Genomic DNA, 17,113 nt, shown 5'->3' with positions numbered 1-17,113 from the left:
TGGAATTATGCAGCAAAGGTCAAAATTATACTGCAGTGTTGACTAATTTCTGCATCAAAATACGGCTGCAGCGTAATGCAGTATATTTTTACATTTTACACATGCTAACAGTCTCTGGAAAGATGTTGCCTTATCAATACCAGTGTAACATACAAATACAGCAGTGAGAAAGGTTATCAGTCAACCTTTGCAAAGGGCTGTACACAAATGCTTTTGCAACTTTTGATCCGTTTGAGCTACAAACAGTTCATAAATCAACATTGTCAGATTATGTTGCAGATCTTGTATTATATGTCAAATATGGCAGAGCCATAATTATATAGAACACATTTGCAAATGAGGATATTTTGCTATTCATTTTTTAAATGCTCTTTCGTAAAAAAAGAGAAGTGCTGATGACAAAAACTCCATGGCTCGGAAACAAATGGCTTGTGTTTCCACGTTTAAGCATATTTGGGACATACTGTGATTGTAAACATATCCCACTTTGTGAATGTATTTTAATGTAACTTATATTAAACCTTAAATAATCATGTGCAGCCATTGGTTGAATGCAAAGAAAACGTTAAATATTTGTTTATGAAATGCATCCTGTTTACCTTCCCAGTGTTTTTAGTGATTACCAATGGCTCGCAAATTGTGACCTACCTCATGAATAATAATGAGGTAGGCCAATTTGTGACCAACTGGGAATCACAAACAGTGTAAAACACACTGTGGTACATAGCTGCTTTTGATTTTCGAATAGCAAATTGCAAATATTCGTTATAAGGTTATCGCACACCTGACCCTATGTACATTGAAACAACTTGGCCTGCCTAGAGAGGAATATGGGACAAACTCATTTTGCATTGGGACAGCAACTTAAGTGGCAGATATTAAAAGGATTGGAAGACAGAAATCAAAATGCTGTGAAAGATATGTGAGGAAATCAGAAATGTTACTGTTTGTGGATATATTTCTCTAAATGTCATTTTCTTTCACTTTAGGTTGTGTGCAAGGCCCCCATTCAGTTAAAATAATTACATGGACATGGTTGATCCCTTGGACTTCCAAGTACTGGACATGAAGTGGTATGGTCGGACAAAAGTGGAATGCATTGGGACAGTTTACTGCCAGTTTTAGCTGAACGTTTTCCGAACAGAAGGAGGGCCCGGATATGTTAGTCATTCATGTAGGGGACAATGACATGGTACAATTGTCTGGATTAACATTGATTAAACACATGAAAGAGGACTTAAAAGTAAAAAACAGCCAATGGGTGGGTGTGTGCATCATATGGATCAAATTCATTCCTAGCAGACAGTGGTGAGGGGCCAACAAACATGCAGCGATGAATAAAGTTGGAAGAAAATGAATAGGGCCAGTAGGGTTTTCGGTATGACTGTTGGAATAGAAGTATTATCTCATAAATACATAAAGGAGGAGGATGAAATCCTGTTTCAGTCAGATGGCATAAACATATCAAAATCTGAACAAGCTTACTATAAGCTTGTATTGATGGAACTTTTTGCAAAACCATGGAAAGAGAAATTGTGGTGCACAGAACAATCCCTTTAAGGTATTCGGAGCAAAATGGGGTAGGCGGGACAGGTAAACACAAGATGTTTTTTCTCTTTGGTGGTATTTTTGGGGAGTGTAGAGTTTGCGGTGGGCGTATATATATATCCCTTTTGGGGCTTTGAACACACTAGGCAGGTTCGCTTATGAAAAGGTTGCTGGGGTTTGATTGAGAGAGATTGGGGAATGCAAGGAAAAGGCAGTGAGTGGAGGAAGAAAGGAAAGAGGTGAAAGAGTATTTTTTTTGTTGATGCAATGTTTATCAAGTTAGGAGTTGCAGCGGTGGAGGAATGGCAGAATTGTAATGCATTAGCAAAGTTGGTGATTTTACAATGTGTTTTGTAATTTTAATGAAATGATGCTACAAACCTGTCTTGATAAAGTAGCCTTTTTGCTAACTAAGAGAATTGGTGGATGGTGTCATTGCACAATGTCCTTCAATGAGTTGACTACCTCTCATCTTTTTCCCAAAGTTATAATATAATTTTGTCAGAATTGAGGGCTAAACCACCACAGAATGTCTTGTGGAAATTGTAGTCATCCCATACTGGTGCCTTATCTTGATTACATTTGTGAATTGTTCTTTGAACCTCTTCTGTGGCAATGGGCTTGTCTAGAGGCGTTTTCCATGTCTCAGGTGATTTAAATGTAATGTTCTTGATTTTAATTTAGGCCAATGTGATCTGATGTCTGCAATATAGTGATTTGCAAAAATCTCTAAATGCATCTGCTATAGTTCTATCCCTTCATAGCTGGAGATCTGTTGTACCCAAAATATATTATTTGCTTTTAATTGGGATGGCAAGAGCTTGCCTGCTTTATTGCACCCCGATTAATATTTCGGCTTGGTATGCAATAGGGCGTACTCTTATTTATCATAGTGTAATGATTTTACTTGAGCTCATTGAGCTAATATTTGTTGTCACATTGTATTTGAGGTGGTCCGTTTTTGCATCATCTCTAAAATAAACATTTGCTTTTCTAAGCTTCCTTTTGTCAGTTCCCTGGCTTTTCAAGGTGTGAGGCTGTAGAAATATACTTTCCTCTGACCAAATTTTAAGGGAGTCCACAAGTGTGTGCAAAGTGGTGTCTTGATTATCATTGTGAGTCATGAAGTTTACAATAGCTTGTTTAATCTCATCTTTAACCACTGGGCCCTATAAGAGTGACTTTGTTTAGGTACCAAGTGTGTCTTCATGCATTGTTTTTAGATGTATGTAGGCTTATAGTAATCAGGGCCTGGTCGGATATAGCAATATGTCCAATATCTATGTTTTCAGTACTTATTACCAGTCTATTTCGTATGAGAAAGTGATCCACTTTGGCATATGTTTAGTGGGAGGCTGAGTACAACAAAAAAAAGTTAATCTGTGTGTGCATGTCTTCACCCATCCACCAAATTCACTTCTTTCAACCAATCCTTGAAAACGATGTGGCCAATCTTCCTCCATCAGATCTTTAATGTGATTGATCGCTTAGAGGATCCATAACGAAGTAAAGATCTCCTCCAATAAGGACTTCCCTTCTGACAACTCAAAAGCCTCTAAGAATGCAGGTTTAAGACGCCCTCCTGGTTTGTGCTGTGAGTATACTGTATAGGTTAGATCACCCACTTAGAATCCAACTTGCAGCATTGTCCCAGCCTTATCCAAATGTATCAACGCCTTTCTTTGTATGAGGAGCAATCTAGCCAATTTGCAGCCAGGGCGCTCTCCCTCACCATAACTGCAGGCCCTGTCATACTTCCCAAGGTAGTTCATCTCTCGATCGGCAAGTTCCTGAAACTACTCAATCGCTTTCACCAGTAGTTGGAACTAGGCGTTGTCAAGTTCCTGGAGGGCAGCCTCAACATGCACTAGGGAACAACATATACCACACAGTATTCCGCACTGTTTAGCTATATTTACACAATGTATATAGGCCTTAAAGGCCTCCCAGAGCATGGCCTGCTTGGCAATGGTGCCCTTGTTGAGCTCTAAATATTCAGTGATAGCAGAACGGTTTCTTCACTGATCCTAGAGTCGAGGAGAGATTGATATGGAAATCTCCACACATATGCCACGCCCCCAGAAATGGAATGGTTAACACTATGTTCACAGGAGCAGGATCGGACATCGTACAGGGAAGGCAGTTCACCTCACTCAACCAGGGCAGGAGCAACATTGATAGCAGCTAATAATCTAAGTATGACCAGGTACCATCTGGTGCCGAGTAGGAGGAGGGTCCTAGAGTTAGGGTGTGCGGATGCCAGCATGCATCTCTAAGGGAGAACATGGCACATATATCTTACAATACCTGAAGTGCGCTGGGTTACCCACCCAGGACACTTGCCGTTGATTCTTGAGCTGGATTAATACATAAATTAAGATTACCTCCCCCCATTATGACATGGTCTACATCCACTCTCTCCAGTTTTGCCAGAAACTCCCGGAAGAAATCTGGTGAATCTACATTTGGCGTGCAAATGTTTAATAGCACTTTCTGGACCAGAAGGTGGCCGACGACCGCACGTACCTCTGCTCTTTTATCGCTGCAGCAGTCTTTAAATGTGAAGGGAACTGTGCGGTGGAATAAGATGTAGACCCAGGAGAATATATACTATAGTGGAGAAGAATCTGTGTGGGCCCCAAGCCAAGGCCTGGGACAGGGATGATCCAGGAAAGAGATGCATATCCTGTAGGAACACTACCATAACTCAATGCTGGACTAGCTATTGTAGTACTAGCTTGCCTTTTTGGGGATTATTAATACCTCTTATGTTCCAAGCAATAAATCGGACTTCCACCCCGTTAGTTGCCTTGTTAGAAGATATGGCCACTGTCTATGTTATCCATATAGATCCTTTGCAATTGATAATAAGAAATGCCCATCCAGTGTAGTACACAATCATATCTGCAATAAACAAACCCTACCCCATCAGCCCCCACTTATCCAGGGCCATAAACTGCTATAAACTGCCCAATTAGTCCCCAATCTATAGCAAAACAAAAAAAAGAAAATCAAACAATGAGTACAAATAACTACTGCAGGGTACATCTCAAAGGGTGGGCAACACATCAACAGCAAATCCCCATTTTATTCACAGAACAGCAATTATCGAACTGGATAAAGAGATAAAAATGGTTACTATACACCAATTAATGCAGCCATAATAGTGTGATATGCAGCAACCATGTTCCGCTCTGGTTTGTCCGTAAAGGCAGGCCTGTGCTAATCAACCAGTGGGTTAGCACGGGTCCAAGCTGTTCGTGGCCTGGAGGTCAGGGGTGGATCACCCCAGAGAGTCATCGGGATCAGAGCAATGTTCCTTGGCTTAATTTTTACAAAAGGACAGGATGTCTGCAGGGGAATCCGAGAACCGTGGTTTACCCCGAACATCCACACGGAGGTGGCTGGGTACAGCATGCCATAATGCAGCCCCAGCCCCCTGATTGCTGCCTTTGCTTCTGCAAAATTTTGATGAGCCTCCTGGATGAACAAGGTGAAAGTCATAGTTTTGACCTGGCATCACTACTTTTCAATCCATTTCAATATAGTGTTAGACCCATCCTCCATTGTGGAGATCAGCTCTATTCGAGTCTTGTCGATCGAGGCGCTTGCCCATGCCATCCACTCAGCCTTATACTGAATCAAAGCTGGCGTCCATAGCTTTAAACCTGCTCCGATCTCTGCTAACAGGGTCATGTGCTGTGCAACTGCTACCCAGTAGAATCCCTCTGCCATCTCCGCAATTGTGACCGGCATCGCTGTCTTGTTTTGCTCAGCTGCACGTTCAAATTGTAGATTCTGCTGTGTGGCGTACATACGACCCATTCTGTTGATTTTGCAGGAGCGAATGTGGTGAAGTCGGCACACAGCAGAGCCAGCAGCGTTGCGCCAGGGGACCAAAATCGAAGGCCCCTCGTCAATGACAGAGTCCCCAGGTGTCTATTCGGGGAATGCCTTATTTATGGGATCAAACTGACCAGCAGGGCAGCAAAGAGGCTCCCCAGACCATGGTTCCCCCAGGACCCAGCAACTCCCGAAGCTTCATGCTGTAGTGGATTGGCACTACTGTCAGCGTCCCCCAACCCAGGGAGACGAGTAGGAACACACTGCGCTGCTCCCTAAGGGTATCCAGCCGCAACCTCCGGCAGCAGCAATAATCCTGGCAATAGTGTGGCAGCTATCAAATGTGAGCGCTCGGGCAGTCCGGGGAAGGCAGACCAGAAGGTCTGCCCGTCCAGACCTGAAATGGCCGCCGATGGCAGCAGGACCACTCTGCTCAATTTTCCAATTAGGAAAATATAGACAATTCAAATTTGGAGTCACTGGACTCATAATTTATGATCACAATTTATAGCAAAGATGGATTTAAGTTGCAGGTCTGAAAAGGTCACTTTTAGAAAGTTGGCCTTTTCTTACTTTTCTAATTCTGTGCCTCCTGCATTTCTTCAAAATACACATCTGGGGTGAGTGACAAATGGTCTTTATGCATCCCCTCCAGACAGCCACACACAAAGGGAGTTTAGGTGTGACTGATGGGCCATCAACTTCCTGATGGGCCATCCTGGGCAGGATGGGAGAGAGGAGCTGGCACTTACAACTGAATGGGCTATGCCTGACCCACACAAAGGGCTGCATACCACCCTATAGTGAGTCTGAAGCAAGGGCAGGAAGAACAGGGTATATGTGCACTTCAAAGGCCTCACTTTGAAATCTACCTGACTTCAAAAGGCACACCTGTATATAAGTACTGGCCCTGGACACCACCACTTCAGTACACTTCTGGACCTGTGGATACTCTGCCAGGAAGGAGGACTGCTGTTCTGCTGAAAGGACTGTCACTCTGAAGGAACAGCTGCCTTGCTGTGCTTACATGTTGCCTGCTGCACTCTTGTGTGGGGAAGAACTGGCCTAGAACCCATCTGGAACCCAGGACCCGAAGGGCTAGGTCTGCTGGCCTCCTGGTCTGAGCCTCGGGGACATAACAGGGTCCCCACAGCTCTTGGGCCCATTTTCTGATTGTTTCTGACTCCAAAAGGAGCCCCTCAGCTCCCTGGGCCCTTGGGTGGATTCTCAGCTCTTTAAATCAAGCTTTTGGGCTCTTTGTGAACAGGCCAGCTCATTTCAGAAAATGTTTCTTGAACACAGAATCAACCTTGAGGAAGCACAAGTTTGTCTCTTTGCAGAACAAGGATTGTCATTCGTGACCCCGAGGCTCCAGCTCATCCGCCTGCGATTATCAGCGGCTCTTTGCACCCAGATGAACTCCGCCAGCAGCACTCTCCTTGCTCCCACCAAACTTCTTCCCGAGGAACAGGACTCTTGGCACAATTCTTGAGAAGGTAAAACGTCAGCAGGACTTACCTGGAACTGTATTCAACCCAGGCTCCACTCCCTGCTTTTAGGCACTACATTTTAGTATAATTTTTAAAAATTCATAACTCTGGTTCTACCGATTGGATTTTTGTAATTGTGGTCTTGTTTAGTACATACAATTATACTCTATTCAGCTATCCTGATGTGGATCATTTTTGTGTGTTGTTGTCACAGTTTTACTGTATTAACCCCTTCCATGCTCTTGACGAGCTCAGCTCGTCATGACCACACCCATTTTCATTGCTGTCCAGCACAGCAGGGGAAACTCTCAAGCAGCGATGTGGTTAAATACTGCACAAATACCTTACACGTTACCTCTTAAGTTACGCCTTACTGCTCTCTGCAAAGTTACCAGAGGGTGAGCACAAGTTAATTTATGGTGTGCATCTGACTTACCATGACTAGGTTTGTGGCCCCTACATGGACAGGATGCATACATCTGCCAACCAAAAACCCAGTTTCTAACAGAAAGGGGTCACATTCACTATTTCCACTCCAACGTAGGCAAAGTAGGGAAAGTGTAGGACATTTGAGGGGTTAGATGTACTATTCCCTTCCTACATTGTTTAAATAAAACAATGAGATATAAATAAAAAAAGAAAACATATTTAAAATAATACATGTATTCATTAATTAAAAATCAAAGAAATGTATAATTTTAAAAGTAACATTTTGTAATATCAAAAAAATATTATAACAATGGAAAAATATTATTATTGAATGATTACATTAAAAAATGACAATTGACTCATTCATAAATATAAAATTAACACAATTTACTTATTAAATAACCTGATTAACAAATACACAAATATTAAAAAATCTACAAATAATTTAAAAAACAATTAATCAACTAAGTATTATACATAGATAATTATCAGTTTAAAGTAAATTGCATCAAAAATGTATTATATTTTTGGGAAAAACAATACTTTATGCCAATGCCCAGGATTTAGGTGGAGCGTCAGCCTTAAAGATTTGTTTGAACAGAGTTATCATAACATCGGTTACCTGTCCTGCAAAATTCTTATAAAATTCGATGGGAATTAAATCTGGACAGGCAGCTTTTCCTTTGGGCAAACTTGACATTGCCACAGAAATCTCCTCTCAGGACAGGGGCTCGTCAAGGTGCTCTTGCTCCTCCTTGGTCAATAATGCCGACATCATAGATTCCAGATAACAATCAAATCATGGCTTTGAAAGACTGAGAACTCAGATTCATTCGAATATAAGGTCTGGTAATATTTCTGAAAAGCTGCCCAGATCTTATTTGGGTCAGACTCAGATATCACTCCATGTGATACCAGCGAAGTGGAAACAGGCGTGGGTATCCCCTATTATCAAAAAGTCAACACTGGATCCCACTACACCGGAGAATTTCAGGCCAATCTCCCTTCTCATTGGCTCCCTGTGGCAGAGCGTATCCAATTTAAAGCTCTTTGTCTTTCTTTTAAGATCTTAAAGCTCGCCACTCCACCTATGCTCGGTACGCTATTGACCCCGTATGTTCCCCTGCGAGCACTGCGCTCCTTGGGGCAGCACTTGGTAGCGGTTCCACAGGTGAACGCTCCAGGATGGGTGGCCGCTCGTTCCGCTATTTTTCTGCTAAATTATGGAACGCTTTGCCGATCCAGATCCGTGGGTTAGAAGATCTGCTGACTTTCAGAAAGGCCATTAGGACCCATCTTTTTCCTGTAAAGTAAGCTCTAGACAGTTGTTCTGTTGAGTTTTGTTGTGCTTCCTGTTTGGGGCAGTCTGCCCTTCTTGTTAGTGACAGCGCCGGGATGCCCCTTGGCTGGGGCAGCTGAGCGCTATATAAAACCATATAACATAACATAACATAAATGTAGTGTTCCATTTGATTTGAGTTCCTGTGATTTAGTCACCTCCACCGTGTGTGAAAAATTATCCTCTCCTTTAGCAGTAATCCGATTGTATATACCCAATAGTGTTGAGTGGGTTCCTAGTGTAATTAATTCAATTGTACTAAGGGTAATCTCTTCCTAATCACCACCTCTATAGGTGAACATAGGGCCTCCTCCTAATCCTCATCCGCTGACCAAGGACTGGCTGACCGGTTACCTTGTATTTGCATTAACACGTATGGGTAACTCATGGGTATCGCTTTTCTTCTCAGTGGTTCATTAAGTACTCTATTTACTAGTGGGGATATATCGCAGTATTACTGTAATTATACATTTTTCCTATTGAGTGTTGTAAGTATATACATTTGTATAGTTGGGCGTATTGTCGGAAGTATTTTTACTTTAACTGCTGAAATGTTTTTATAGCATCAGCCCTCCACATGTCACCAACCTTCCATATCACCATTACATCACATTTTGTGTATTTAATAAATGTCCAGACCTATTTTACAGCATATTTGGCCCACAGTGGCGTCTCTCTGGTAATGACCCATTCCCACCCAATGATCTGCAGTACTGTAATTCAAGCTTGTCTACCCACAGGTTTTAGTTTGGTCATGTATTTGGTGGGTCTCTACCATAGATTAGTGCTGGCTAAGGCCTAGTTTCGATTACTTTTTGAATTAGCCAAAAGGCTGTCTCGTCTGTGGGTGTGTAGATCCAATTGTTTAATGTTATCAACTGAGTGGTACAGCATATAAACCATTTTAAATGTTTTATGTTACATAGAACTGCCCAGGGCCACCTTAGCCCCTCAAGCAGCTAAAGTGGGAGGCTCATGACACCTTTATACCCAAGTGTAGCCAGGGTCAACGCAGGAAATGTAGAGCCAAATCCCATGCTTTGTGGAATTGATTTATTATGTAAACAGCAGTAGACAGTCAGATGGCAGATCACAAGCAGGAGACTTTGAGGAGATAATGCAAAAAGCATATATTCCAGAACATGTGGGACAGATTGCACAAAAATAAACAAATCACAGCAATTCAAAAGTACATTGTTTGTGAACATGACCTTGAAATACAACCATCCATTCATCTACATGCTGTTATTATTTTGACTTTGGCTTGTTAGTATTTGTTAAAAATCAGACACCTTGGTTAAGTACCTTTTAACAAACTTTTCATTGTAGCGCTTTCTATAACACTTGTGCTGATTGGTTTTTCCAGTTTAAAGAAGCACAATTCAACAGCTTGTGAGGATAAGTTTTAGTATTTAGATGAACTGCATACCATTCTTGCTGGTCACTTCTATAAGAGGTTTCGCAGTGGAAATGGCTGGGCTTGGTCCATTTTGTAATTATAATACAAGTAACAAGGGTGTTTGATATTGTAATTATCTCTGTGCAAGATTTATTTCACTACATAAAAATCCCCTAATTTATCAAGCTGGGTTGTGCTCAATTGTTGCTATAGATAACATCATTTTTATTAAATTTATACAATTTTTTACAAATATTCACATTTATAATTATACAGTCTCTAATGCCTTACATTTTTAGGGACTTCTACAGTAGAGTACAGAAAAATCCCAAATTAAGTGTAATTGTGGTACCGCCTAAATGAAAACATATCTTTTTCCCTTAAATTGACTTTTTTGACTCTGCTAGAAAAGAGATTTAAAAGATTTACAATTGACTAAAGCACCAAGTGTAACAGTCAGAATCCCAAATACCATGACAAAACACCATCTTGGGGTTGTTCTAGGCACCTCAAGGACAACCCGAGTCCTCATGGGCTTTAATGTTCGCTCCCACTGGGTCAAGATTGCTTGCCTTGCCCCTTTCCACGCCCCCGGGCCAGTCAGACGATACTGATACGGGGTGCATGGGCCAAAAAAGACTTCCCTGGCCAATTTAAAATCCTCAAGGAAAAGGCTTAGGCTGGGTTTAGCTCCAATTTCCATGGCCAATTCGTCCATGTATGGAATGAAATCAGACAGCAGGATCCGACTCTTATCTTTCCCAAACCTTGAATGAAAATGGAAAAGAGAAAACAAAGATAGAATAAGGGCAGGTTTATGAAATGTCTTAATACCGCCCCCACCCCCCCCCCACCCCCAGGTTTACTATGATAATCCACCATCTTCCATAATATTAAACGTAATCCTCTCTCCCTAAATCTATCACTATAAATATCATGCTTTAACCTCCCTCACTGAAACATAGAACCTGACAAGGTGCAAATATATAAATAATATTGACTGAAAGAAAAATATCAGTGTATTAGCTGTATCATCAACAAAAATTAAAACATTTTAGTCTTGCACATATTGCATTCACCCAACCTTGCAGCACAGAAAAGACTACTTGTCAAGTACACGGTGAAGTCATCAAGATCTAGGACAATAAGGAATTCGACCTGGTAATGTATATTTATATTCCTCCACTGCTTCTTTAACACTTATTTTTATTGAGTTTCTTATTGTTCACATTCAGTATACAGGAGAAGCATAACACGAGCTAAACACAGTGCCCAGAGCCCACCCGCCGACCATACCGACCCCGCCACCCGCAACCTCAGACAGTGGATCAACGACTGCGCCAACACCCTCGCCCCGATCAAGAAACCCTCCAACAATCATACCAACAAGAAATCCAGCTGGTTCACTGAAGACCTCCGGGCCTCCAAGCAAACCTGCCGAAAGCTGGAGAAGATCTGGCTCAGTGAACCAACACCGGACAGCCACGCCACACACAAGAATGCCACCCGCAGACACCATCACCTCATCAGATCCGCCAAAAGGGCCTCCTTCAAAGACCGCCTAGATACAACGCGCACAACAGCAAAGAGCTCTTCAACATCGTGAAGGAACTCTCCAACCCCAGCTCCAACACCAACGACGTCCCACCCTTGCAAGACCTGTGCGACTCGCTGGCCACCTTCTTCCACCGCAGGATCACAGACATTCACGACAGTTTCAACGCCACGACTGCCCCGACAACCACTGAGACCTCTGCCCCCACGACCACCCTCCGCACAAACCGCCTGCTCTACTGGACGAACATCAACGACGATGACACCATCAAAATCATGAACACGATCCACTCCGGATCTCCGTCAGATCCATGCCCACACCACATCTTCAACAAAGCCAGCACATCCATCGCACCCCATCTCCGGAAAGTCATTAACACCTCCTTCAAGACAGCAACCTTCCCGGAGAGCTGGAAGCATGCCGAGATCAACGCCTTACTCAAGAAACCCAAGGCGGACCCCAAGGACCTCAAGAACTTCCGGCCCATCTCACTGCTCCCGTTCCCGGCAAAGGTCATCGAGAAGACCGTCAATGAACAACTGACCCGTTAACTCGAGGAGAACAACATCCTGGACCCTTCCCAGTTCGTGTTCCGCAGCAACCACAGCACCGAGACTGCCCTCATCGCCGCCACCGATGACATCAAGTCCCTGCTGGACAACGGAGAAACGGCGGCCCTCATCCTCCAGGACCTGTCAGCCGCCTTCGACATGGTCTGTCACCACACACTACGAACATGCCTCCACAACGCTGGGATCCAAGAGAAGGCCCTGGACTGCACCACCTCCTTCCTCTCCGGCAGAACACAGAGCATCTGCCTTCCCCCCTTCCGCTCCGAAGCCACAGAGATCATCTGCGGCGTACCTCAGGACTCATCCCTCAGCCCAACTCTGTTGAACATCTACATGGCACCGCTCACCCATGTCGCGCATCGGCACGACCTCAACATCCTCTCCTACACTGATGACAACCAGCTGATAGTCTCCCTCACCAAGGACCCCCACACCGCCAAAACCAACCATCACGAAGGAATGAAGGCCTTTGCTGAATGGATGAGGAACAGCCGACTGAAGCTGAACTCGGACAAGATGGAGGTCCTCATCCTCGGATCCAACCCTTCGGCCTGGGATGACTCCTGGTGGCCGAACTGGGAACCGCTCCAACACCCACCGACCACGCACACAACCTAGGGGTCATCCTCAACTCCACTCTCTCCATGACTAAACAGGTCAACGCCATCTCCTTCTCCTGCTTCAACACCCTCTGCATGCTCCGTAGGATCTACAAGTGGATCCCCACTGAAACGAGAAAAACAGTCACCCAGGCCCTTGTCAGCAGTAGGTTGGACTATGGAAACGCCCTCTACGCAGGAGCCTCAGCCAAACTCCTGAGACGGCTCCAACGCATCCAGACCGCCTCTGCACGCCTGTTCCTCGACATCCCTCGCCGCAGCCACATCACACCCCATCTGAGTGACCTGCACTGGCTCCCAGTCAACAAGAGGATAACCTTCAAGCTCCTCACCCACGCACACAAGGCACTCCACAACACCGGACCAACGTACCTCAACAGACGACTCAGCTTCTACACCCCCAACCGCCAGCTCCGCTCCACCGACCTCTCCCTCGCTACAGTCCCCCGATTCCGAAGAGCAACCTCAGGCGGCAGATCGTTCTCCCACCTCGCCACAAAGACCTGGAACATCCTCCCCATCCACCTACAGCAGACCCAAAACCTGCTGACCTTCAGAAAACTCCTCAGGACCTGGCTTTTCGAGCAGTAGCAGAATTCCTCACCCCAGCGCCTTGAGACCCTCAAGGGTGAGTAGTGCGCTTTACAAATGATATGATTGATTACAAATGATATGATTGAAGCGAATTGCTGGACAAGAATGTGAACACAGAAAAAGAGAAATGAAAAGAATAGCATGGTAGAAACAGCGGGTTCGAGCACTGCAATATTGTACTGAGGAATGAATCTGCTATTAATCCAGAGGGGTGTAGAATTCCATGAAAACAGTGAAACAGGGTCAAGGTAATTAATGCCAACCAAGGAACTTGAAATAGTTCATTTTCACAGTGTGCACTGAAAGTGTTGACATTGTGCTTGGAATTGTGGAAACAACAATTGCAGCTGGGTGACTGGCAAGGGGTAGTAAGTGGGACATCGTAAGGGTGAGGAAGGGAGGAGCGATTGACATGTAGTGAAGGGGATTACATTGGAGGGGGGGGGGCCTTTGTCGGGTCCTATGTAGCTGAGAAGTTTTGTGAAAAAAGGTGGGACGAAACGTGGTACTAACCAATGTGGCCATGGCTGGAGCAGCCACCTTCACACAAAACTTAAGTCAACCTGGAGGTATTTCAAATATTCTTTCAGTGGGCTAAGGTATCATCCCTGAGTACCTCCACTAGGGCAGCCCACAACTCATCCCAGCCCTCCTCTTTTGGGTGTTTTCTAAGTCCTTTGGTCTTTTCCCTGATAGGGCCTTGAAGGCCCTATCGTAAGATATCTGAACGCCGGTATGCAAAAGGTGGCCCGATGGGTAACTTACATTTGCAGGTAATCGCTCTCAAACTTGAGGAGGCTGAGATCAAGGAATTGTATGAGTGCTCTGTGCATTTCCTGATGCTGGAAAAGTCCTATTGCAGAAGCTTCCTATGCGGGCTGGAAGTGTATACCAGCACAATTTGCTTTTATACGGAAAGCCTGGTCTCATAAGGAAACAAGCATTTGCAATGCAATAGGTCTTGCATTAGGGAAAGTTTCAGCTATTGGTGTTGCAAAGGATCATGCTTGTTAGATTGTATTTTTATCAATCAATATCCCAGCAGTACCATAAGGATTTTTTTTTAAAAAGGAAACATGCTCAGTTGCAATCTTTCTTTTTATAATTGCATTAAGGATGCAGTACCTTATGTGGCTAGTAGAGGTCCCTTTACAACTCCACAGGGACAACTAGTAACAGCCTGTGGTACTGCACCCGTTCTTTGCTTGGTGAATTTATTTTTTATTACTTATGTTACAGATGGGATATTTGATTAAAAGAAATCCAACAAACATTATTTGCAATGCAAATAGCTCAAATTTTCAGTAATTCAAGAGCCATTGCATTGCAAATGTGTTTTTTCTTATGGTGGATGGGGGTGAGCAACACAGACAACTAAGGGACAAGACACCACTGATAACTGCCTCGACCTGGTTGAGCACGGTCGCTCCCTCCTGCCCTCGCTGACTCTGCCTGGTATCGTTTTCATTGTGCTGATTAGCCTTGCTAACGCTGCTCTCCTCACTTTATAACTCAGTCCACATAGCGCTGCTGCCCACGCTTAGCGCTAGAACGTGCCTGCCGGGTTGTGCGCAATTGTTTATGCTAAGTCTCATGTTCTTGTAACGCTGTGCATGAAAGCTGCTTTGCTCACTGTTGAAATAGTGTTTTATTACATTACGCTCCAAGTTTCCTGTAAGTCGATCTATCTGCTTGTGTGTTATTGCCGCCGCCATTTGCTCTGTTGTTGTTGTTGCCCTGAGACCGCCCCCTCCACCACGCAACCGCCTCCCATAGGATCCTCCTTCGCCCCTTCCCCTCCCACTACCCATAGATGACAGATGCCTCTCCGCGCAGCGGTCAAGCGCAGCGATCGCGCCCAGTCCGCGCCGAAGGTGCGCCAAAGGTAAGCCCGTCTACGCCCGTCCGCGCCTGGACCGCGCCCAGCGCCAGACCCCCTGCCCCTCGCGCTGCCCAGCCCCCCCGCGCTACCTACGATGCCGCCACCCTCCTAGCCCTTAACCCCGGTCGCGCCCCCAACTGCGTCCAAGCCGCTCCTGGACGCATCCATGGACCGTTCTCTTGCCTCTCCTGCAAATTTAGCGGCACTGACAACATCTCCGCTGCGACCACAACACAGATTACCGACCCCAACCACCTAGAATGCATCCTTCTCAACACCCGCTCGGTCCACAGGCACGCCATTGACCTTTGGAACCTACTAGACACCATCTCTCCTGACGTCGCCTTCCTAACGGAAACATGGATGAACGCTTCCTCCGCCCCTGACATCGCCATCGCTATCCCTGATGACTATAAGATCACACGCAAGGACCGCACCGACCATACAGGAGGAGGAATCGCTATCGTCCATAAGAAATCAATCCGCATCTCAACCAGCTCTGACGACAACCTCGCTAACTCCGAACACCTTCACTTCCAGATCCACATCGACCCCAAAACCACACTCCGAGGCACCCTCCTCTACAGACCACCAGGACCCCGCGCAAAATTCAGTGAAGACATCACGGACTTCATCACCCCACACGCGCTCCCCTCCAAAGACTACATCCTTCTGGGAGACCTCAACTTTCACCTTGAAAAGATCAACGACCGCAACACCGCCACCCTCTTGGACAACCTCGCCAACCTCGGACTTAAAAAACTGGTCACTTCACCCACCCACATCGCAGGTCACACACTCGACCCCATCTTCACCTCTAGCAACCATGTCTCCTTCAGCCACACTACGAATCTCCTCTGGACTGACCACAGCTGCGTTCACTTCACCTACAACAAGCCGAAACCCACCATCCACCTCCAACCAACTCTACAAAGAAACTGGAACAAGATCACCACCGACCAGATCTCCACATCACTCCTTCAAACCTCCCCAGCCCTCTCTTCTAACGCCAACGAAGCCGCCTCCAACCTCACCCTCTGGCTATCCAACACCGCCGACACCTTAGCACCACTGAAAAAACGTCAACACAAACCTGGCATCAAGAAGGCCTCATGGTTCAACGATGACCTCAAGAATTCCAAGAAACTGTGCCGCTCCCTTGAAAAGGCCTGGAAAAAAGACCCATCCACCAACACCAAAGACGCCTTCAAAAGCGCCATCCGTACTCACCACCAACTGATCCGAAAAGCCAAGAAAACAGCATTCAAGGATCGACTTGACAACAACGCCCACAACAGCAAGGAACTTTTCAACATCGTCAAGGAATTTTCCAACCCCTCGGCCAACTCCAACGACATCACCCCCTCTCAAACCCTCTGCGATTCCCTAGCCTCTTTTTTCCACAACAAGATTGCTGACATCCACAACAGCTTTGACAACCAACCCGGAAGCCAACCCACCCTACCATCAGCCGACCATCTTCCCCTCGTTAACACCCTTAACGCCTGGAACCCAATCTCCACTGAGGACACCATCCGCCTGATGAATTCCATCCACTCTGGATCCCCCACAGACCCATGCCCTCACCACATCTTCAACAAAGCAGACTCCGTCATAGCTCCGCACCTCCGAGACGTCATCAACTGTTCCTTCAACTCCGCTACCTTCCCAGAAGACTGGAAACACGCTGAACTCACCGCCCTTCTGAAAAAACCAACAGCAGACCCCACCGAACTCAAAAACTACCGACCCATCTCGCTTCTTCCATTCCCGGCCAAAGTCATCGAGAAAGCTGTCAACAACCAGCTCGCCGCCTTCCTCGAAGCCAACAAATCACTCGAC

The 17,113-nt window shown here is 45.3% G+C and overlaps 1 protein-coding gene across 1 annotated transcript in view; it reads right to left on the bottom strand.

The window, feature by feature from the left end:
* Window positions 1-9,685: 9,685 nt before the first annotated feature.
* Window positions 9,686-17,113, bottom strand: part of LOC147747796 (dimethylaniline monooxygenase [N-oxide-forming] 2-like) — a 387,231-nt gene continuing 379,803 nt past the window's right edge. The window contains exon 9 of the mRNA XM_086955934.1: window positions 9,686-10,815. Within this exon, the coding sequence (XP_086812060.1) occupies window positions 10,452-10,815 (364 nt within the window). The 3' untranslated portion in view covers window positions 9,686-10,451. The remainder of the gene's footprint in view (window positions 10,816-17,113) is intronic.

This window comes from Lissotriton vulgaris, chromosome 1_1 (assembly GCF_964263255.1).
Source record: "Lissotriton vulgaris chromosome 1_1, aLisVul1.2, whole genome shotgun sequence".
In the NCBI taxonomy this organism is placed as follows: Eukaryota; Metazoa; Chordata; class Amphibia; order Caudata; family Salamandridae; genus Lissotriton; species Lissotriton vulgaris.
Note: the sequence above shows the minus strand (reverse complement) of the source record. Positions and strands in the feature narration are given on the sequence as shown.